This window comes from Artemia sp. Qi Xiang Cuo, chromosome 18, assembly GCF_049724085.1.
Source record: "Artemia sp. Qi Xiang Cuo chromosome 18, ASM4972408v1, whole genome shotgun sequence".
In the NCBI taxonomy this organism is placed as follows: Eukaryota; Metazoa; Arthropoda; class Branchiopoda; order Anostraca; family Artemiidae; genus Artemia; species Artemia sp. Qi Xiang Cuo.
In genome coordinates, this window is record NC_142811.1 from 45,969,671 (window position 1) to 45,987,583 (window position 17,913).

General features: G+C 35.0%; 1 protein-coding gene across 2 annotated transcripts in view; it reads right to left on the reverse strand.

Moving 5' to 3' along the window:
• The window catches only part of Uck (Uridine-cytidine kinase), a 69,038-nt gene that overhangs the window by 28,999 nt on the left and 22,126 nt on the right, over positions 1–17,913 (reverse strand). For both annotated transcript variants that reach the window (XM_089104642.1, XM_089104643.1), the window contains exons 2-4: positions 14,706–14,865; positions 6,965–7,061; positions 1,309–1,454 (exon numbers count right to left, since the gene is read on the reverse strand). In XM_089104642.1, the coding sequence (XP_088960768.1) occupies positions 1,309–1,454; positions 6,965–7,061; positions 14,706–14,865 (403 nt within the window). The remainder of the gene's footprint in view (positions 1–1,308; positions 1,455–6,964; positions 7,062–14,705; positions 14,866–17,913) is intronic.

Consider the following 17,913-nt stretch of genomic DNA (forward strand, 5'->3'; position numbering starts at 1 on the left):
AACCCCAGTTTAATGCGATACGACGAGACTAGCGCACACGTCGAAAAATGGTCTAGCAACCATCATATCAGGAAGACAAGGTCTAAACATTGGTAGCTGGAACCTGTGTTCGATAAAATACCCCCTGACAAAGATTTTAAATCCGAAGAATTTCACATTTATAATCTTAACATCCCATGCGTTTTTGAGACAACGATGGATAAACGTAAAATCATTACCCTAGCAATACCGTCTGGGAAGAAGGTCATAATTTGCAACTCGAGACCATCTGATGACTCAGGTTTAGCAGGAGCAGGTCTCCTGTTATCCCCTAAAGCCACCACTGGGCTCCTCGAATATGAAGTAGTATATAGTAGAATCGTATGGGCGAGATTTAAAGGCAAAAACAACAACATGACCCTCCTTAGGGTATACGTCCCAACTAGACATGCGCTTGAAAAGCTGAAAGACCAGTCTTACAGTGAAATTCAGATGGTCATTGACAGGACCCCCCCCCCCCAAAGACCTGCTTGTGATTGAAGGCGATTTTAATACAGGAATTGGTTACAAAACCAAAAAGCAAAGAAATGCCCATAATTTGTTTTCAACAGAGAAAGCATTTTAGTAGAACTACGGGATAAGGCACTCCCTTAGGTAGGAAATTGTTCTATTATGTTGAAATGGCTGTTCTCTAAGTCTTTCTAGTCAGTCATTTTCTCAGACTGTTGCTAAATCATTTCTTAGGACACAACCATTTCACTACTGTTTCAAACGAAAAGAGACAAAAACCGAGAAAATAATATTTTGTTAACTACAAAACTATCATAAAAGTTTATAGCGAATATTTCGAATTGATGTTCGAACTTCTCTTTTAATAGAAAAAGAAAAATGATAAAGGCCAATTCTTCAAGCAAAATTAATCCAAAGTTGTAGGCCTCCTTTAAGGGAATTTTATAACAGCCGAAAGTCAAACTATTTTAAATCAGATGTGGCCCGTGTGAGGATTCGTAGCATTCAGTGGGTGACGCACGCCACACAGAGCAGTTTTTCCAAGGACAATGGAACAGTCTAACATCTCAAACCTCTTCTATGGAAGTGAAATTTATTTTCTCGGACAAATAGTATATATATTTGTCAGCATTGACATCTTAAATATCAAATATATACTAAGTCAGCATTGTCTTAGTTGTACCGGATTGCAACAAAATTGGAAAGTAGTAATCAAGGGGTGAGGGAGTTTACGTGCTCTTTACATATTTTGGATACACATTTTCAAGCAAAGTAGAACACAATGGCTAATTATAAAGTTGAAAAAAGGGTCAAATCTACCTCTTCTAGCAAGACGAGTATCAGCATCAGTATCTACAAAGAGCTTCATATCAAAAAGTTCCCTCACTTCTTGTGTATAAAACACCAGAATTCCTTCAAATACTACAACATCGGCTGGGTACAATGTTGCGTGTTTGCCTTCAATCCTGAAACAAAATATAACATTTGCACATCATATTCAAAGGTATTAATGGTGACTAAAACATTTAAAAATAAGACAATTGACTTTAGACCATAACTACAAAACTCAATAAATTAATACATAAGTCTATAAAGTATAAGGCTAAAAGTGTCTAATAGTCTTCACAGACTGTCTTTGCGACAAAACAAGCAACACGCCACGATAATTTTTCATTTTTGGCCCCAAACTCTTATTTTACAGCCAATACTAATTTTATTCTTAATCAGGATTCTGCTATTTTCTTGAAATGATTTTCCAGGAATTTTCCAGCACAATTTAAATACATTTTCCGCTGCTAATTGGCCATAATACAAGAAAAGCTATTACATCTACAGCTGGGCGACATGCCAATATTATCATCATATCGGGGTATATTTTGAAATAGATATGACATTGTATCTTTACCATTATATTGGTTATATAGTTGTGCAAATATTGTCATCTTTAACAATCCCACCTACTTTCCTCCATTTGCAATGTACCACAACTAATACAGAATTTATTATCTTCTTTAGTTCTTATAATGCTATTTTATGTTAGGATATCAGTTTAAAAGTCCAATTTCTCAGCCAAGCTGTATCTACAATCAGTCACTAACGCTAGAAAATATTAATTGTTATTGGACTTTTAAAATAATCGTAGCCTATCTGCTCGCTCCAAGGCACATTGCGCATAGATAATGACATAAATTAACTTTAATACATTTAAAACCTCCTCTTTATCATTAAAACTCAATTAAAGAACAAAATATGCTTTATTGTGCATAAGGATAAATAAAATAAGAATCTGGAAGTAAAGGATTATAATCATTTAACTGCAGATTTTGAAACAATGTTGTTTCTGGATTAAAAAATTAATTTACAGATTTGTCTTAGGATTCTAAGACAAATTGAAGTAAGCACATCACTGTAGCATATAAATTACTTAGAAGGTTACTTTTTACATTTATCTTCAACAGCTATGCCCATATAGAGGATTGGGAATGATATCTCTCTTCTTATTTGTATGAGGCAGGATAAAAGCCTTCATCCACTCAGCAGAATGAGACATTCAAGCTTGAGGTCGGAAAGGTTTGAGTGAAATGAAACAACTAATTTGCATCATAATATTCACTACCGACAATCCAGAAAACGAATGGTAAATTCACTATGAACACAAATTTCTTACTAATGATTCTAAGGTTGAGTGCTTGATATGTTGCTACTAGATTAATTGTTTGCATTTTTATCTTACCAAGACCCTACTGTTGGCGTATATTCTTTTGTTGAAGCTATAAGGATGTTGGGTCGTAAACTTTAACGTTGAGTATGATTATTCCTTCTCTGTCGAAATTTAAAACTACTAGTGGAACAAATGTTTATCAAGGGTACTCAACTGTCTTCTTTTTACGAAAATCTTTCACAGCATATCCTTAAACACGTAGGAATGATACGGCAGCCCTCGAGCTTCCATTCAATTACCAGGGCCATGTTTAAGGGTAAAATTTCGAGGTCGATAGCTCAATCTGAGCTTTTCAACAACTGTATTTTAGATGTTTCTGTAGTGTCCTTCATCGCTAGTTATACCATTTCAAAGTTAGTCTAGCTTTTTATGGTAGAGATATAAGTTACATCCCAAAGAGGCTTCACCTGCTTTTGCCACACTAAAAAACACACCAGACAACAGTATTTCAAGATTCGTTCATATTTTAACTCTATTAAATCCTATACTGCGATCTTCAACAGGAAAAGTAAACCTTTACTGTCTCTAGTAGCTCCTTGTATAGTTAAAGGTCAGTTGTGGTATATTTAGGTCTTCTATTGGTTCTTCAACTTCTTACACAAGTTAACTTATCATAGAGCAAATCATCCACTGAATTTCTTCCTCATTTGCTTTGATTTTCCTCCTGGAATCCTGTGAATAAGTCTGGTCACTAAAATAGTCACCACCCCCTCAAAAGTCCCCTGATGCCCCCCATGCTTGGTCACAACAGGGATTGAGGGTTAATTTTCTCTTTCCTTTATGAACAGCCCGACAGACAGATCTGTTAAATATCCAATGTGCCTGGTTTGGCAAATACCTAGGGTAAACAATTATCAATTCCTGGAAATCTTCGAAAGTTTCATTCTCATAAATGAACTAAATTATTATAAACAATGAAGAAAAGAGCAACCGAAAAGCGATCACTTACCATACGTTGTTGCCCTCATTTGTTTAAGCGCCAGTCAGGCATTCAATATTTTAAGAGATAATCATTCGAGCGCTAAGCTATGCAAGGCATAGGGAAATTAAAGCTTAAAGTACGCCTAAAGCTTAAAGCTATTTCAAAGTACGATCTGACAAGGGATAGTAATGATTCAGTCAAATATGCCCCCTACTACGACCTGCACATAATTATCGAGATGATTTCAAGGGACGAAATACTCTTTGTTACCATCCTGGAAATTGGAAGACACGTCTCAGCAGTGCAGACCCCAATTGGTCATCACATTGGTCGCATTGGTTATTGGTCTTCACACCCTCAGCAACAGATGCATAAATGAAGAAAGGCTCTTACAGCTAGCTAGATTCAACAGCCTCTGCATTACAAACACTCTCTTCAAATATAAGGGACTCCCCCTCTTTATATGGCGTTCAAACGACGGCGCAACGGCTGCAAAGATTGATCATATCTTAATCAATAGACGACAGCAAAGCTCCTGCGCAGCTGATAAAGTATACAGAGGAGCCGATCTAAATAGATCCAACCAATATCTCCTCAAATGTAAAGTCCACCAACGCACTAAAAGACAGGAGCGATAGAATTCAGGAAATTATTACGATGTTTTGAAACTAAGGTGTCTAGAAATAAAACGGATTTCGAGCTGAACTTTAGCAACCGATTCGAATTTTGGATCAATTGCCAGATGTCAATAAACAATGGGCGGATGCGAAAACTGCGAACCGGTAGGTAGCTGAAGAGGTGCTTGGCCTTACAAAACGAAAACAAAGAGCCCTCTGGGCTGCTAAATCCTAATAGACCCCAGTGCGATCTACCTCCCTTTATGACTGCTAATAGAGAACGATAAACCTGCCAAAAATGACCCACCAAGCATGGCAGACGTATTTGAGAAGCTCAAGAGCATAAAGAGTAGTAAGACTCCATGAGTAGATAGGATCCGCTCCAAAATTTACAAGGCAGCACCAAGTCTATCATCTCGTCTAGCCGGTTTGTTTTTGCAGGTATGGGGGACAAAGACTTTTCCAAAAGACTGGAAAGGGTCAATCCTTGTTCCACTCTTAACAAAAACAAGACAAAAACGTCGGCAGAAATTTTACAGGTAATCTCCCTAATTGAGAAAGCCAAGAAAATCTTACGCGTCACTCTTTTGAATCGATTAAAGAGTTCGAGACGAGTTAAGCCGCCCTGAACCGCGAGGCTTCAGAGCAGGCAGGGACTGATCGGAGCAGATTCTGACGATTCCCCTCATCCTGCAGCAGTAATGCAGATTTTTATCTACCAATATTATTCAACTACGTGATACACTGAATTATGAACAACGCACGGAGCAACCACAGCGAAATCATGTTGGGACGAACAGATCGCTTCCTACAATCTCTGAAAGATCTGGATTTCGGAGACGACTTTGCTTTACCGGAATCTATCACCTACTGTCTACGAAGCATTATCGATGATATCTCCAAGGCTTCTAAGTGTACTCGACTGGCCGTCAGTGGCCCCAAAACTAAATTGATAGTACCCATACAATCTATTCCCAACTAAGTCAACCTTGGTAATAAGCCAATAGAAAACATCCAGGAATTCGAATATCTTGGCTCTATTATAACACTATATGATGGAGGGGAGTGAAAAATTTCTGCCCGCACAGTAAAGGCTCGGGGAGTCATTATTCCTCTTAAAAAAAAAAAAAAAGAAAAGTCAGAGTTTATGTTGGAACTGTCCAATCTGTACTAATTTAAGCTAGTGAGACAATGCCGATAAAAGTAGTAGAAGCAATTGGTTTAGAAGTGCTCAACAACTATTGTCTGTGTTATATTTTCCGCGTCAACAGATGGCGCATAATATGAAATAACAAAGTAAGGATGCATTGTGGTCAATCAGAAAAACTCATTTATTATCAAAAGACGTCATCTAAGGCTCATTACCCCCTACTTTCCGTGATTCTGCTGACACAATATGTGGAAACGTCCTTAACTGTAAACTGCAAACCAGCGCCCTCTCGAAAACGAAATCAGGAAGTAAAAAGAATAAACGGTGGCAAAAAATCAAAGAAGATCTGGAGCTATAAGAGGGGGGGGGGGAAGGATAGAGGTTTTCCGGAAATATGGTCGAAGATGGTAAGAAGAATGGCTGAAGATCACGGGAGAGTCTTAAGTCAATTGATCAAAGTCGTCATTGAAAGTCATTCAGAGGTCCTTTGAGGCACATGTATGATATACACCCTGCCAAATGTTCTTCTAATATGTTTCTCTGACGCTCAATCCTAATGAAATATACCAAAGTAAGATATAAATCTAATATTTTAGAAACAAATTTGCGCTATATATTTACACATTAGGGGGGTTGGAATGGGGGTAAAGTATAGCTGGTTTGCATGCCTAATGTGTTAGGTGAAATTATTCTGCATATTATGTAGTAAGAATTGTTTTCCAACTTCAAACTGTCCAAATACTTTAGCCCCCCACCCCCGCCCCCTAATGTGCAAATATATATCCCAAATTATATATTTTACATCTATTATGTCACTTCTATTTGTCTTGTCTCACGATAAGCTGAAAGAAACAAACGAAAAAAAAAAACGATTCTATAATGCGCCAATTAATGAACAACTTGAGCGGTAGGGCGTTTGTCATACAAGTACCTCCTTTGGTGCCAAGCAAAACAATACACCATCTGGTTCGTACCGAAAGTAAAAGTACGTATTTCACAGAAAATGCGACAGTTTCGTAGCCAATATTCTAAGTTTTTAAAGCAAGGAGAGCTAAAGAAGGAAATTTGTAGGCCATACAATCAATTAGCATGTTAAGTGTCTTTGGAAGAACTTAAACTTCTGTCATTTCAATAATTTAGAATTAAAACTTTCACTTTTGTTGAATAGAATTAACACCCAGAATGAGCGTTAATACAGAAAAAATCCTAGGTAAACAGTTGGCTTAACCCCTCCCCTACCACTGATTACAGTATTTTACCTTGAAGGACGATATGTTTGCCCAGCCCTTTATGAGTTCATCCAAGCTAAAAGATATAGTTTCCAAACAAGACTCAGCTAATGCTAGACTCTTTTCTGATTTATTATGTTGTTGATCTAGCCTTAGTTTTCTATTTCTCTTTCCTTTTATTTACAATTGCTATGGTCTGGGCTTCTATACTAATGGTACGTTTCTTAAATATAATATCACCTCTTTTTTGCTTTCTGGCCTTCTTTTCTATACTCCACCGGAATTAAAAATAAAATCTAACTCAAATAAGATGAAAATAACAACTATAAAGATTACCTGGCATTCGATTTGAAGTCATACACCGGGATTTCACAGGACTCCCCAGCCGTTATTCTTTTCAGCGTCTTCAGAATTAAGTGGTAATCAAAAGCATCTATAAACAAAGAAACCTAAACGTTGGCTATATCCAAAACATAGAGAAAAGGCAATTAAGAACAAGCTTCTAAAATAAGCTGATTTTACCATGAGAATACCAAGGTTTATGTTCCCTGTGCAAGTTTCTGATAGCTTATCCCTGCAGATCTACGACTGTAATGCTTGAACTCAAGAGGACAATTTTGTAATATCCCAATGCCTGAGATACTTTATCGATCCGATGAAATATATTTCTGAAATTTGCTTTGTAACTTTTTTAGATTGAAAAATGCGCCAAAAACATGCTAAAATCAGAAAATTTTCCCAGTTTGCAAGCAAGGGTGTATCCACCTCTTAAAAAAGTCCAAGCAATATCAAAATTCTGGCGTGGTATATTTTATATGGTACAGACTAAGAACCCTAATAACATATCTTGTACTTTTGATACAAGTTACAGGTGTAGACAAAGTCGCAAAATTGCATGTTTTATACTGAACACAGACCGTAAGTGATCGTTGCCCTTAGCTATCACTTAAAAAGTATCAAAGACGTGTAAAGCTTGCCTGGCTAAGCAACATGGATTTATATTTCTGTTCTCATTCGCCCCCTAGTGTTTATTCCTCTAGTGTTTTATCCATTCCACTCATTCATTCCTTACATTTCATTCCACTAGTGTCTCATAAGTAAAATTTTCAGGTAAAAAATCAGCCTTAAAATGTATGAAATGCCAAATAACTATTGCCCAAATGTCCAAATATGAAATGCCATTAAACTGCCAAATGTCCTTTTACTTCATAGAATAAACTTTGATATATCGAAGCAGAAGTAGATCATTTCTCTCTTCCATTTTACAATTTTATTTCCTGCTTTATATATTTTTATTTATGCTTTCATTTAGTGTAGTTATTGCGTTTGAGTCGAAAAAACTCTTCCCATCAAAAATATCAGACAAATGTTGGAAATATCACACTTCAGATTGCTGGATTCAAACGCAAAAATCGTTGAAATAGTATGCAACATAAACGTTACGAAACACAATTAATTCCATATGGGGCATGTCTGTCGGAACAAAGGGTTATTCACCTGCTAGATAACCGATTATAAATATAATTTTATAGCCTGTATGTTGGGCTATGTGATTAATTTGTCCTTATATATAATATCCTGGTAATATAAAAATATCAAAAATAGGGCAATCAAACCAGAAATTATGCTAAATACACTATGTCTCTTGCGCATCATAACATATCTAAAGGCATTAAAACACAGATTTCGCAAAGTGGGATGTTAATAACTACAATTATGCAAACGAATACACAGAGAATACAAAGAGAACAAACGATTACGTTTTAGCAACGAATACACAGTATCTGCTAGGTCTACCTTAAAATATGAGCAAAACGAAATTAGATACTAATCAAAAACGAAAATAAGAACAGAAGTTAGAACAATCCACTAAAACCAATTTTTAGGTTGGAATACTGTATTTAAATTCATAAAAACTGATTTTACTGCCACAGAAAAAGGAATTTCCTCATCTCCCTGAGAGATTGAAAATCTTGGTCAGAAAAGGTTTTTTTCTCAGATCCCCTCCAACGGGAAATCTTCTATATAGTAGCTAAGGCTGAAGGCCTGAGCTGCTTAGTACAGCAAGCGAAATTAGAGGAGGGAGGACATTTTGAAACTACAAAAATATATACTGAAAACTAGAAAAAACTAAAGATTATGAAATGCGAATGCATGATAATACGTGTGTGAGGCCGACGGCCCCAGCTGGTAACCCATGCAAGCGGAGTAAAGCGATAAAAACGGCTGCAGTAGCGTAGACTAAGTAAAGAGCAATGTATCTCCAAATAATTTATTTTCTAGCCACTTCATATAGAACAAATGGCAGTAATATTCAAATGGAAATAGAAATCTCAAGTGCTCTAAGAGCCAAAGTGATTGAAGCACAACCAGTCCCCCTATGTTTTTTATCCTCCCGGTCAGCTCCATGGTGCCCAATGACATTAGATCCGCATTTTGAGATGGCCATTTAACACAGAATGAACAAGCCATATCATTCACAATAGTCAAAACGTCCCAAAAATGTACCTCCAGCAGTAACATGGTCCATGCAGTCCCTAGGGCAAGCTCTTCAAATTAAGCAATTGGCATTTCCATCAAATACGATGTATTTAAGTAGAAAATGTGGGCATGTAAAACTTTCTTAAAACCAGAAAAATGCAAGACATTTATATCAGTTGGACTGTTTAAAAGTGGGCAACTTTTGAAATGAGTAATTTGAAAATACCTGTGTCTAAAACATAGATAGCATATAATTAAATCAAAAGCTTTTAAAAAGAGAAAGATGAGTTAAGTTCAGAAGAGGAATCTTTCGCAATGTTGTATTGGGCCGCCAGATTAGAAAAGCGAACTCCTTTCTCGATTTTGGGTATCATCTCTTTCTTTTAATTCTATTGTTGCTCTTGCAACTTTTCTTTTAAGTGGAATCCCTGTTAACTTTCTTTGAAACCATGACCAAGGGTTAAAGTAGCCGCAATATAGATAGTACATAACGAAAACAAGCACATCAATACTAACGGACACGCATGATGAGACGCTCTAATAATGACGGTTCGCCTGGGATCGCGCTATAACTCACTAAAGCCTCATTTGATTTGGCACCTCTATCGAAACGGCAAAAAATTTGCCATTTTTATTTGATTCTCGGTTAATATGGGGAACGTTGCATCTATAAGATGTTGGCATCATGATGTTTTGTCTTCTTTGGATGAGGTTACAAAGGTTTATTAATTTCCTTGTTGACATAAAATTTATAAATTTAGGCTGCAAACTCAAAATGGATCATCAACTGGTGAAACAAGCTTGAAAAATGATTGTTTGTGTTCAAGAATGCTCAAGGATGTTCAAGAACAGTTTGTGTTCTGAAAGGAGCACAAGGATCAACTAATTAACGGAATAAAAGCTGACAGTTTCAGCATTAAATAGCGTGAAAATATTAAATTTGAACCCACCACCAAAAAATGTGTCCGGCTGGTATTCCCAGTCGACATGAAAAGACACAAATCAAACACTGAAAAGCAAATTTTGACAAGATGAAGATTGTTTGCCGACTTTAAAATGTAAAATCAAACGCAGGTTACGCATTCCTCGTATGAAAACATTAAGCGTGGGTGGTCACCGGTTGCCCCACGCTTCTGAGCAATTTTTTATCTCGAATTTTTGGTCGAAGTCTCAAAAAGTGAATTTCAGAATTGTTTTACCACCGACGCTTCACTCTATAAATATTATATGAAGGTGTACGGCAAAATTATTCTTTGGAAATGGAATCCTTTAAATATTTTATTCCAAGGAAGTGTTTTTAAACCATCAAAATTATTTTATCAAAATATTTAGCAACCACACTTGACTCAACTAATAAGAATTTAACTTAAGACAACCGAACAGAACTCGTTTAATAAATGATCAGGACACGGCTTTACTTAAAACACATTACAGTTACAACAAAATAAAATATGGATATATTCTTTTAATTGAAAGATGGAATGAGATACACATACATTCAAGGATGCTCACAGGATGGGGGTTGGGTGGGCTTCAGCCCCATTGAGGATCGAAACTAAAGCAGACTATTCTGTGTGATATATAATCACCCTCCCATCCGACCCTGTTTATTAGAAACTAGATTATTTAAAATTATTGTTGAAATAACGGCTGATGGAAAATCTTATTCAAGGTTCGAGTTTTTCCAAAAACTGCAATCCAACATTTAATTCTTAAACGGAAAAGTTAAATAATAATAAAAAAATTACAGATATTTCTACAATTAAAAATGAATTTAAATCATATAATCAGTGAAAATTAAATAGAGATTGCTATGAATGAATAAACGAAACCAAAAACAATCAGGAATTATTATGAATATTCAAGACAAAACTAAAAATGAAAAAAAAGTATAGAAAAAGGAGCAGGACTGCCACCACCTCAAGCCCACCCAAAATAATATCTATGATTACTTTCTTATAAACTAAATTTTCTAATTTAAATTTATGAACTGAATTTTGTAAGCTAAATTTGTGTAGTTAAATTATTTTGCCTGAAAACTAGACTTAACAGTATACAGTGTGACAGTATTTTGCGTAGCTATTGACTGTGTTATTTTTAATCTTTATATTTAGTTGAAGATAACGCAAATTCAGCCATTTGAGCTGGTGGGTAGTGGTTTGAAGCAAACAACTTGTTCATTAAAGCTTTCACAGAGTTCGTAACCAAAGATTTCTGAGGTGGTTCATTAGAAATAAGATAATAACCCAGAAGTCCAAAATCAAACACAAAAAGTATCCATTTTTGTGTTCCTAAAATCACGGAGCTAGGTACATTTGAGTATATGATATGCCACTAGTCTTTTAAATCGCTTCATCCCAAGATTGTAAATGATTGTTCAATGTTCTTTTGAAGGAGTCAATAGAGAAACTTTAAGGGGAAACGTCCCCAAGAAGATCGTTTTAAATCGAAGTGCAAGTTCAAACGAGGCTGTTCTTCTAGTACTCTATTTCCTGTGTGTCAGCCTTTTCGATAACTGGACCGAGCTGTGTGCCTTCATATCTGCCTTGTCGGTTGGACAATGGGGGATAAAAAACGAGAAAGCTCTAAAGAAGGTGTTGAATTAATATACTACTAGATAACAGCCATTTTACACTACATCAGATCTTTCACTAACAAAGAGGAGAGAGCCATGTGTGATGACTGAATCTGCCCTATTAGCCTTATTAACATGGTTTACATTTACCTCTAATAACCCCCCCCCCGGAATTTGTTGCTAGGGGGTGGGTCAGCCACATATTGTCACGGTAGCATGAATATGCATAATCTTGGTCGAAAGAAACTGGGAATTTTTATTAAGACTAATCAGAAATAACCAAATGCAAAAATGTGTCTCTTTTTTTCTTGTTTGCGTATGTCATTTTTTAAAATGTGGTTTTGCTAGTATCAAGATTTAAATTAATGGAATGTAATAGGCAGGTACATCCAATAGAGCTATAGAAACGCGGCATTTTCATTGAGACATCTCAGAAATAACTGTTAATGTGGTTTAAATTTATATCTTATAACAACCCGCCCCCTTTGGAATTGGTTGCTAGGGGCCCCGCCTTTATTTAATTCATGGTTCATTTTGCTTATATTGTATCCTTTTTAAGCTTTTTCACGATTTATTTTTTTCATTTACAGAATTTTCATTGCTTTTTTGTCATTTCATGATTTTATAGCGGTTTTTTATCGATAAAATTTGTATCTACAAATGTCTGTGTCCTTTAGATTTCTTGTTCCAGGACGAATCTTCAATACGTGATTATTTATGGAATGAAATATCTAAAGCCAATGCTATTTAACATCTCACTGATTCAATAGCTAACTTAAACCGTCTATGTCACGTTAAAAAATTGATAATGCTGTAACAGGAAGGTGCATCTAATATAGCAAACATCAATAGCATTGGGATGCTTTTGTGCTCCCATGTGGAAAGGGTTGGGAACATGCGATCAATTTAATCGTTCTAGTCTGTGAGACAGGGGATTCTCCTTGCGTGCAATAGGTTATCATGCAGAATCTATTTCCCACATCAAAATATTATAAATGCTTTCACAGTCCACCTGTCTAGAGCTCCATTCCATTGAGGGAGAAATCCCTTTCGAATCCTAATGCGGAAAAAAATCTTCAGAATATAAAGGTCCCTTGAGAAAAACGTATTAATAGAAAATAAAATCTCTTAAAGTATTATGTAAGAACCCAGGTGTCTATCATCATTACACAACAGTCCACGTGTGTGCTATCCCCAGCTATATCTGGGGATTTCCCAAGGGCCCTGAAGAGACAAGTCACGTGAGAATACGTCATCCTTAACATAAGTAAACATTCCCGTATTACATGACATCCAAAAAAAATCTTGAAAAACGTCTTGGAAAAAAAATATCTCAAAAAACACTTGTGGATGAAAGTAGTTGATAGGGGCGCCCGATGGAATCGGATGCTAGGGCACCGTTAGAATTGGATGTTAGGACCCCCAGTGAAATTGGAAGCTAAGGTCCCGATGGTTAGGTTAGGAGGCCCGGTGAAATTGGATGCTCGGGACCCCAATGGAATTGGATGGTAGGACCCCCATGGGAATTGGCTGCTAGGGGCCCCGCTGGAAATGACTGCTAGGCCCCCCATTGAAATTGGATGCTAGGCCCCTTCCCAGTGAAATTGGATAATTTGGCCCTGATGGAATTGGTTGCTAGGTCCCCAGTCCTCGTTAAAATTGGTTATTAGGGCCCCCGTTGGAAGTGAATGCTAGCCCCCTCCCTTTGGTGGAAAATTTGCTAGGGGCCCGGTGAAATTGCTCGCTAAGGCCCGGCACCTTGAAGGTCCCCTACTAGTGGGCCCTGTAGGCTTGTTCCTGGCCCTCGCGGGTTTTTAAAGAAAAAATAATATGTATTATATAACATCCAAACTATATTACGTAATAACCAAAGAAATCATGATTTGGCGGGCCCATGAAGGCTTTTAAAGAATAAAAAAAACTATTAAGTAATTAACACATGTTTCGTTTAGAAAACATTCCATATTACGTAATTATAACCTGCAGCTTTTAGAAAACATTCCCTATTACGTAGCATGTACCTGTGTCTTGAGGAGATCGCCGTTAAACTTCTTCGTCATTAAAGGAAGAAAGAAGTAGAGGGTATGGGTCTCATGGGATCTTAAAAGACCTCACCACTATCCTCACAAGCATTAAGGTCTATTTTATTCATTATCTGGGCCCAATTGATTTTCAATGTAGTTACTTATATGTTTAAGCATAAGAGTGTGATCCATTATTGTAGGCAGGTTTAATTTTTTATATATTAATAAGTATAAAGTTATAGGAAAATTAAACCTCCCTACAAATCTAGCTGTTTTGTAGTCACTACAGTTTCAGGAAAAGAAAATACAACGTTGAATAAACAAATATTTTTTTTCCATTTTGAAGTTTAATTCCTTGTTAATATCTTACCTATCACACGTTTCTGTGATTTCAAAAGAAATCTAATTCAAGGAGAAATCCCCCCGAAAATTCCCTACACAAATTAATTTTATATTACACTTTAAAAAAAAATATCTAAAACCTTTGCAACAATGTACTCAACAGCTTCTTAAAGTTTCTTGCCAATTAGATGAACAGTGTGGTAATGCATAAAGGACAAATTTCCGACTGAATCCAGAAATTTAAGCAGCTGAACTATTTTACTTTCATCAACTAAAAAAACTGATAAGAGTGTAACCAGCTTCCAATGATGACTACAAAGAGGGAGAAAAGAAGCTATTGAATGGATCAGAATTTCAAATACTATTGGTCATTTCATATAATTTCCTATAACTTTATACTTATTAATATATAAAAAATTAAACCTCCCTACAAATATTAAATTCCAGCATACAAGCCAGGAAGTGCTCATATCTGTCAACTTTTTCTTAAAGCCAAGTTTCCATTTGACACTTTAGAGTGAAACTAGAAAGCAAATCAATCAATAAAACTGCTATTTTGACAAAACATAAGAAAATGGGTTTCCTTTTGGTTGTAACATTGAGAAACTTGCCTTTTAAACACCAAATAAAAACTCAGATCAAGTTGAAATCTTACCAGGGTGATCAAAATTGAATTGGCCCAATTTTGCCTTTTCAGATTCAGCAGGTGTTAACTCTCTGTAAAAGCTGTCCTGTGATATGCATATGACTTGTCTTTGCTGCTGGTCCACATCAAACTGGCCAAGCCTCTCAATGATTGTCTGACATACAGTAGACTAAAAGACAAAATATCATATAAACCTGACAAGTGACAACATATATACATACAAATATAGAATGAATCTACAATTTGTATGATTTTTTCTCCCATTTCGAGGGGCTTGAGGGGTCACATCATTCCTGCAGTGAATTGCCAGTAGTAGTAGCGTTAGGCAGCAAAAATGGGCCTGGAAGGGGGCTGGTTACCCAATTATCACTTTTGACTCTTAAAATGGGTAGTAGAACTTTTGCTTTCCAGTATAATGACTTTGCTTTCAATTACAATGACTTTGCTTTCCTCTCAAATTTCTGCACAAACTCCTTCCATATAAATACCAAAGAGAAAAAAGGGAAGGAAGGAATTAATAATACATAGGAAGCACATTAGTCTTTACTTAGGCAGCTAAGTTTATGCATGATATTTTACATGGTTTAATACCTGACCATTTTGGTGATGCCTTTATAACTATGTCACAGTGGTGTAGTTATAGTATTAACAATCTGAGTCAGTTTAGGAAACCACAAATTATAACTACATTTTTTGGTTTTCTATATGTAACATTCTATCCACAATATGGAGCATGATTACTGAGCACACAATTGGGACGTCAATTTTTCATGGGCTGCTGAGAAACCAGTGCCTGAGATGCTATTACTTATGTTACCATTTATTTGCCTTTCTAATAGTTTGTTTAGGTAATCTCTTGGGCAGTTTAAGGGATTAATATTTTGCTTAGTTCCACAAGTTTTTGCTTTACTTATAAGCATTATTATATTGCTTAATTTTATGCATACTATTATGATATGATATTTTTGTGCAAAAAAAAAATTTCTTGGTGTACTGTACTATATATATGTTTTTTTAGGCAAATAAATTTCTATTTTCCAAAAAAAAATACATTTGGACTGCCTAACATACAATAAATGGACTGCCTGACATAAAAGCCTAAGTAATAGGCTTCTTGATATTTTTAGACTCTTCACTTTTTATAAATAAAGATCTTTAAGTCTATAAAGAAAAAAAAAAGCAAACAAATCCCAGAAGAAAAAGAGATTCAACATGAAAAATGATAAAAAATTGTATTAAAAATTACATAACTAGCATTTGATCTTGGCCAGTAATAAAACGGGTCAATACTCTCAATGATTGTCTGTCTTATAGTAAGCAGAAAAACATAAAATATTTGTGCAACAATATTGAAGATATTTCCAAAACAGCGCATGCATTAAATATATGTTGTTGGTGTGACCTTAAAGTATCATTAAAACTGAGGTTTAAAAAACCAAAGCCAACAGTCAAAATACCTTCTGGTACTGAATGAATTAAGAAAAAAACGAAAATCAGAAAATTTTTTACTTCAAGAAAAATAATCAATTTTTTATAACTAAATATAACCATTTAAATGTTTAACATTCACAATGTTTAAACTTGAGTATCAAAATACAAATAGCATGTTTAACATTTTTAATGGTATTTTTCATCAGATCTTTCCCTTTGAGTGTCCAATGCTAAAAGTTGTGCAGCACAAAGTTGAGGTGTCTGCTCATTGGTTCCTTAGATTTCTTCCACTTATGTGCTGTGTTGATCTTCCGTAAGATCTTCTGTGCTGTTACAAGTGGCTCATTAATGTGTAAGATACTATATTTTTGAATGTACTATATTTAAGATGTATATATTTAAGATGTACTATATTTTTGAAGCATACTGTGTTTATATGCATACTTGGTGCATTGGAATCATGCATGTACAATCACTTGGAATTAAAGTTTAAGGTCATTTACTAAGTTTACAATTTTACATTTTATCACATGAAACTATTTGTAGTTTGAAACCATGAGCAGTTTTTCAGCTTTAGTATTGTCATATCTGCGAAGAGATTCCTATTTAAATTGTGCTATTCATGGACAGAAAATTTTTACTGAAAAGCTTAATAACTACATTATCATATTTTTGATTTACCAAAAGTTTAAAAGGTATAGCCTATAGATAAATATTGCTTTCAATAGTGTCTTTCTGTCATAAGACCTAAAATGTCAGCTTATTTTAGCAAGTTCTTATTGTTTCTTAACTTGATTGAAGGAATCATTCCTTAAAATAGCAAGGAAAGTTTGCCAATTTCTCTTTATTTAAGTAAAGCTAAGATAATCCCTTAATAAACCACAGGAAGTGAGAAATATATTAGAATGATGCTTACTTAATATTTCAAGCGTTTAGTGTACTAATTAAAAAAAAAAAACTTTCCGAAAAATAAGTTTTTCACAGAAAAGTAAATTGCATTTTAAACTTAAGCTCAGCAGATACAAATACCTGTTAAAATTCAAACTCAAAATGACCAGAAATTATAATTAAAGAATAAATAAAACCCTAAACGACAAGAAATCAAATAAACAATCATAGCAAAAAATATACAACAAGTTATAATATAAATGAATAAATAGATCTTAAAGCAAGTAATGCTCAGATTAAATATGAAATAAAGCTTAAAACGAAAAAAAAATTTCGCTATTGAAGTACAAATGAAACTTAAAACGAACAGAAATTAAATAAACAATCAATGCAAACAAACATACACTAGATATCCATGTAAATGAATAAATACATTTTAAAATGAGTGAAACTTAAATTGAATATGCAAATCAAGCTTGAAACGAACAAAAATCACTAGAAATAAGAGTTTGGGTATCGCCTCCTTCTCTTACTGTAAAAGTCTAAAACCTACTGCGTCATTGGCGCTTTACTGGAAACCAATTTTATTAGAAATATTTTCTTTTGTACTTAATATTGAAAATAAACATTAAAAATATAGTAACATTTTGAACTGATGAGCTTTCAGCAATTAATATCACTATACATCAAATATTCAGTTGTACTTATTAGCTGTTTCTAAAGTTGTTCAAGACGACTATAGTTTCACTACAAACAAGAGTTTGGATACTGCCCCCTTCCTTAACTGTAAATAAAAACCAAAAGCCTACTGCGTCATTAGTGCTTAACTGAAAACGAATTATATTACAAATATTTTCTTTTTCAGTTCTTACAGAATTGAAAATAAAAATAAAATTAC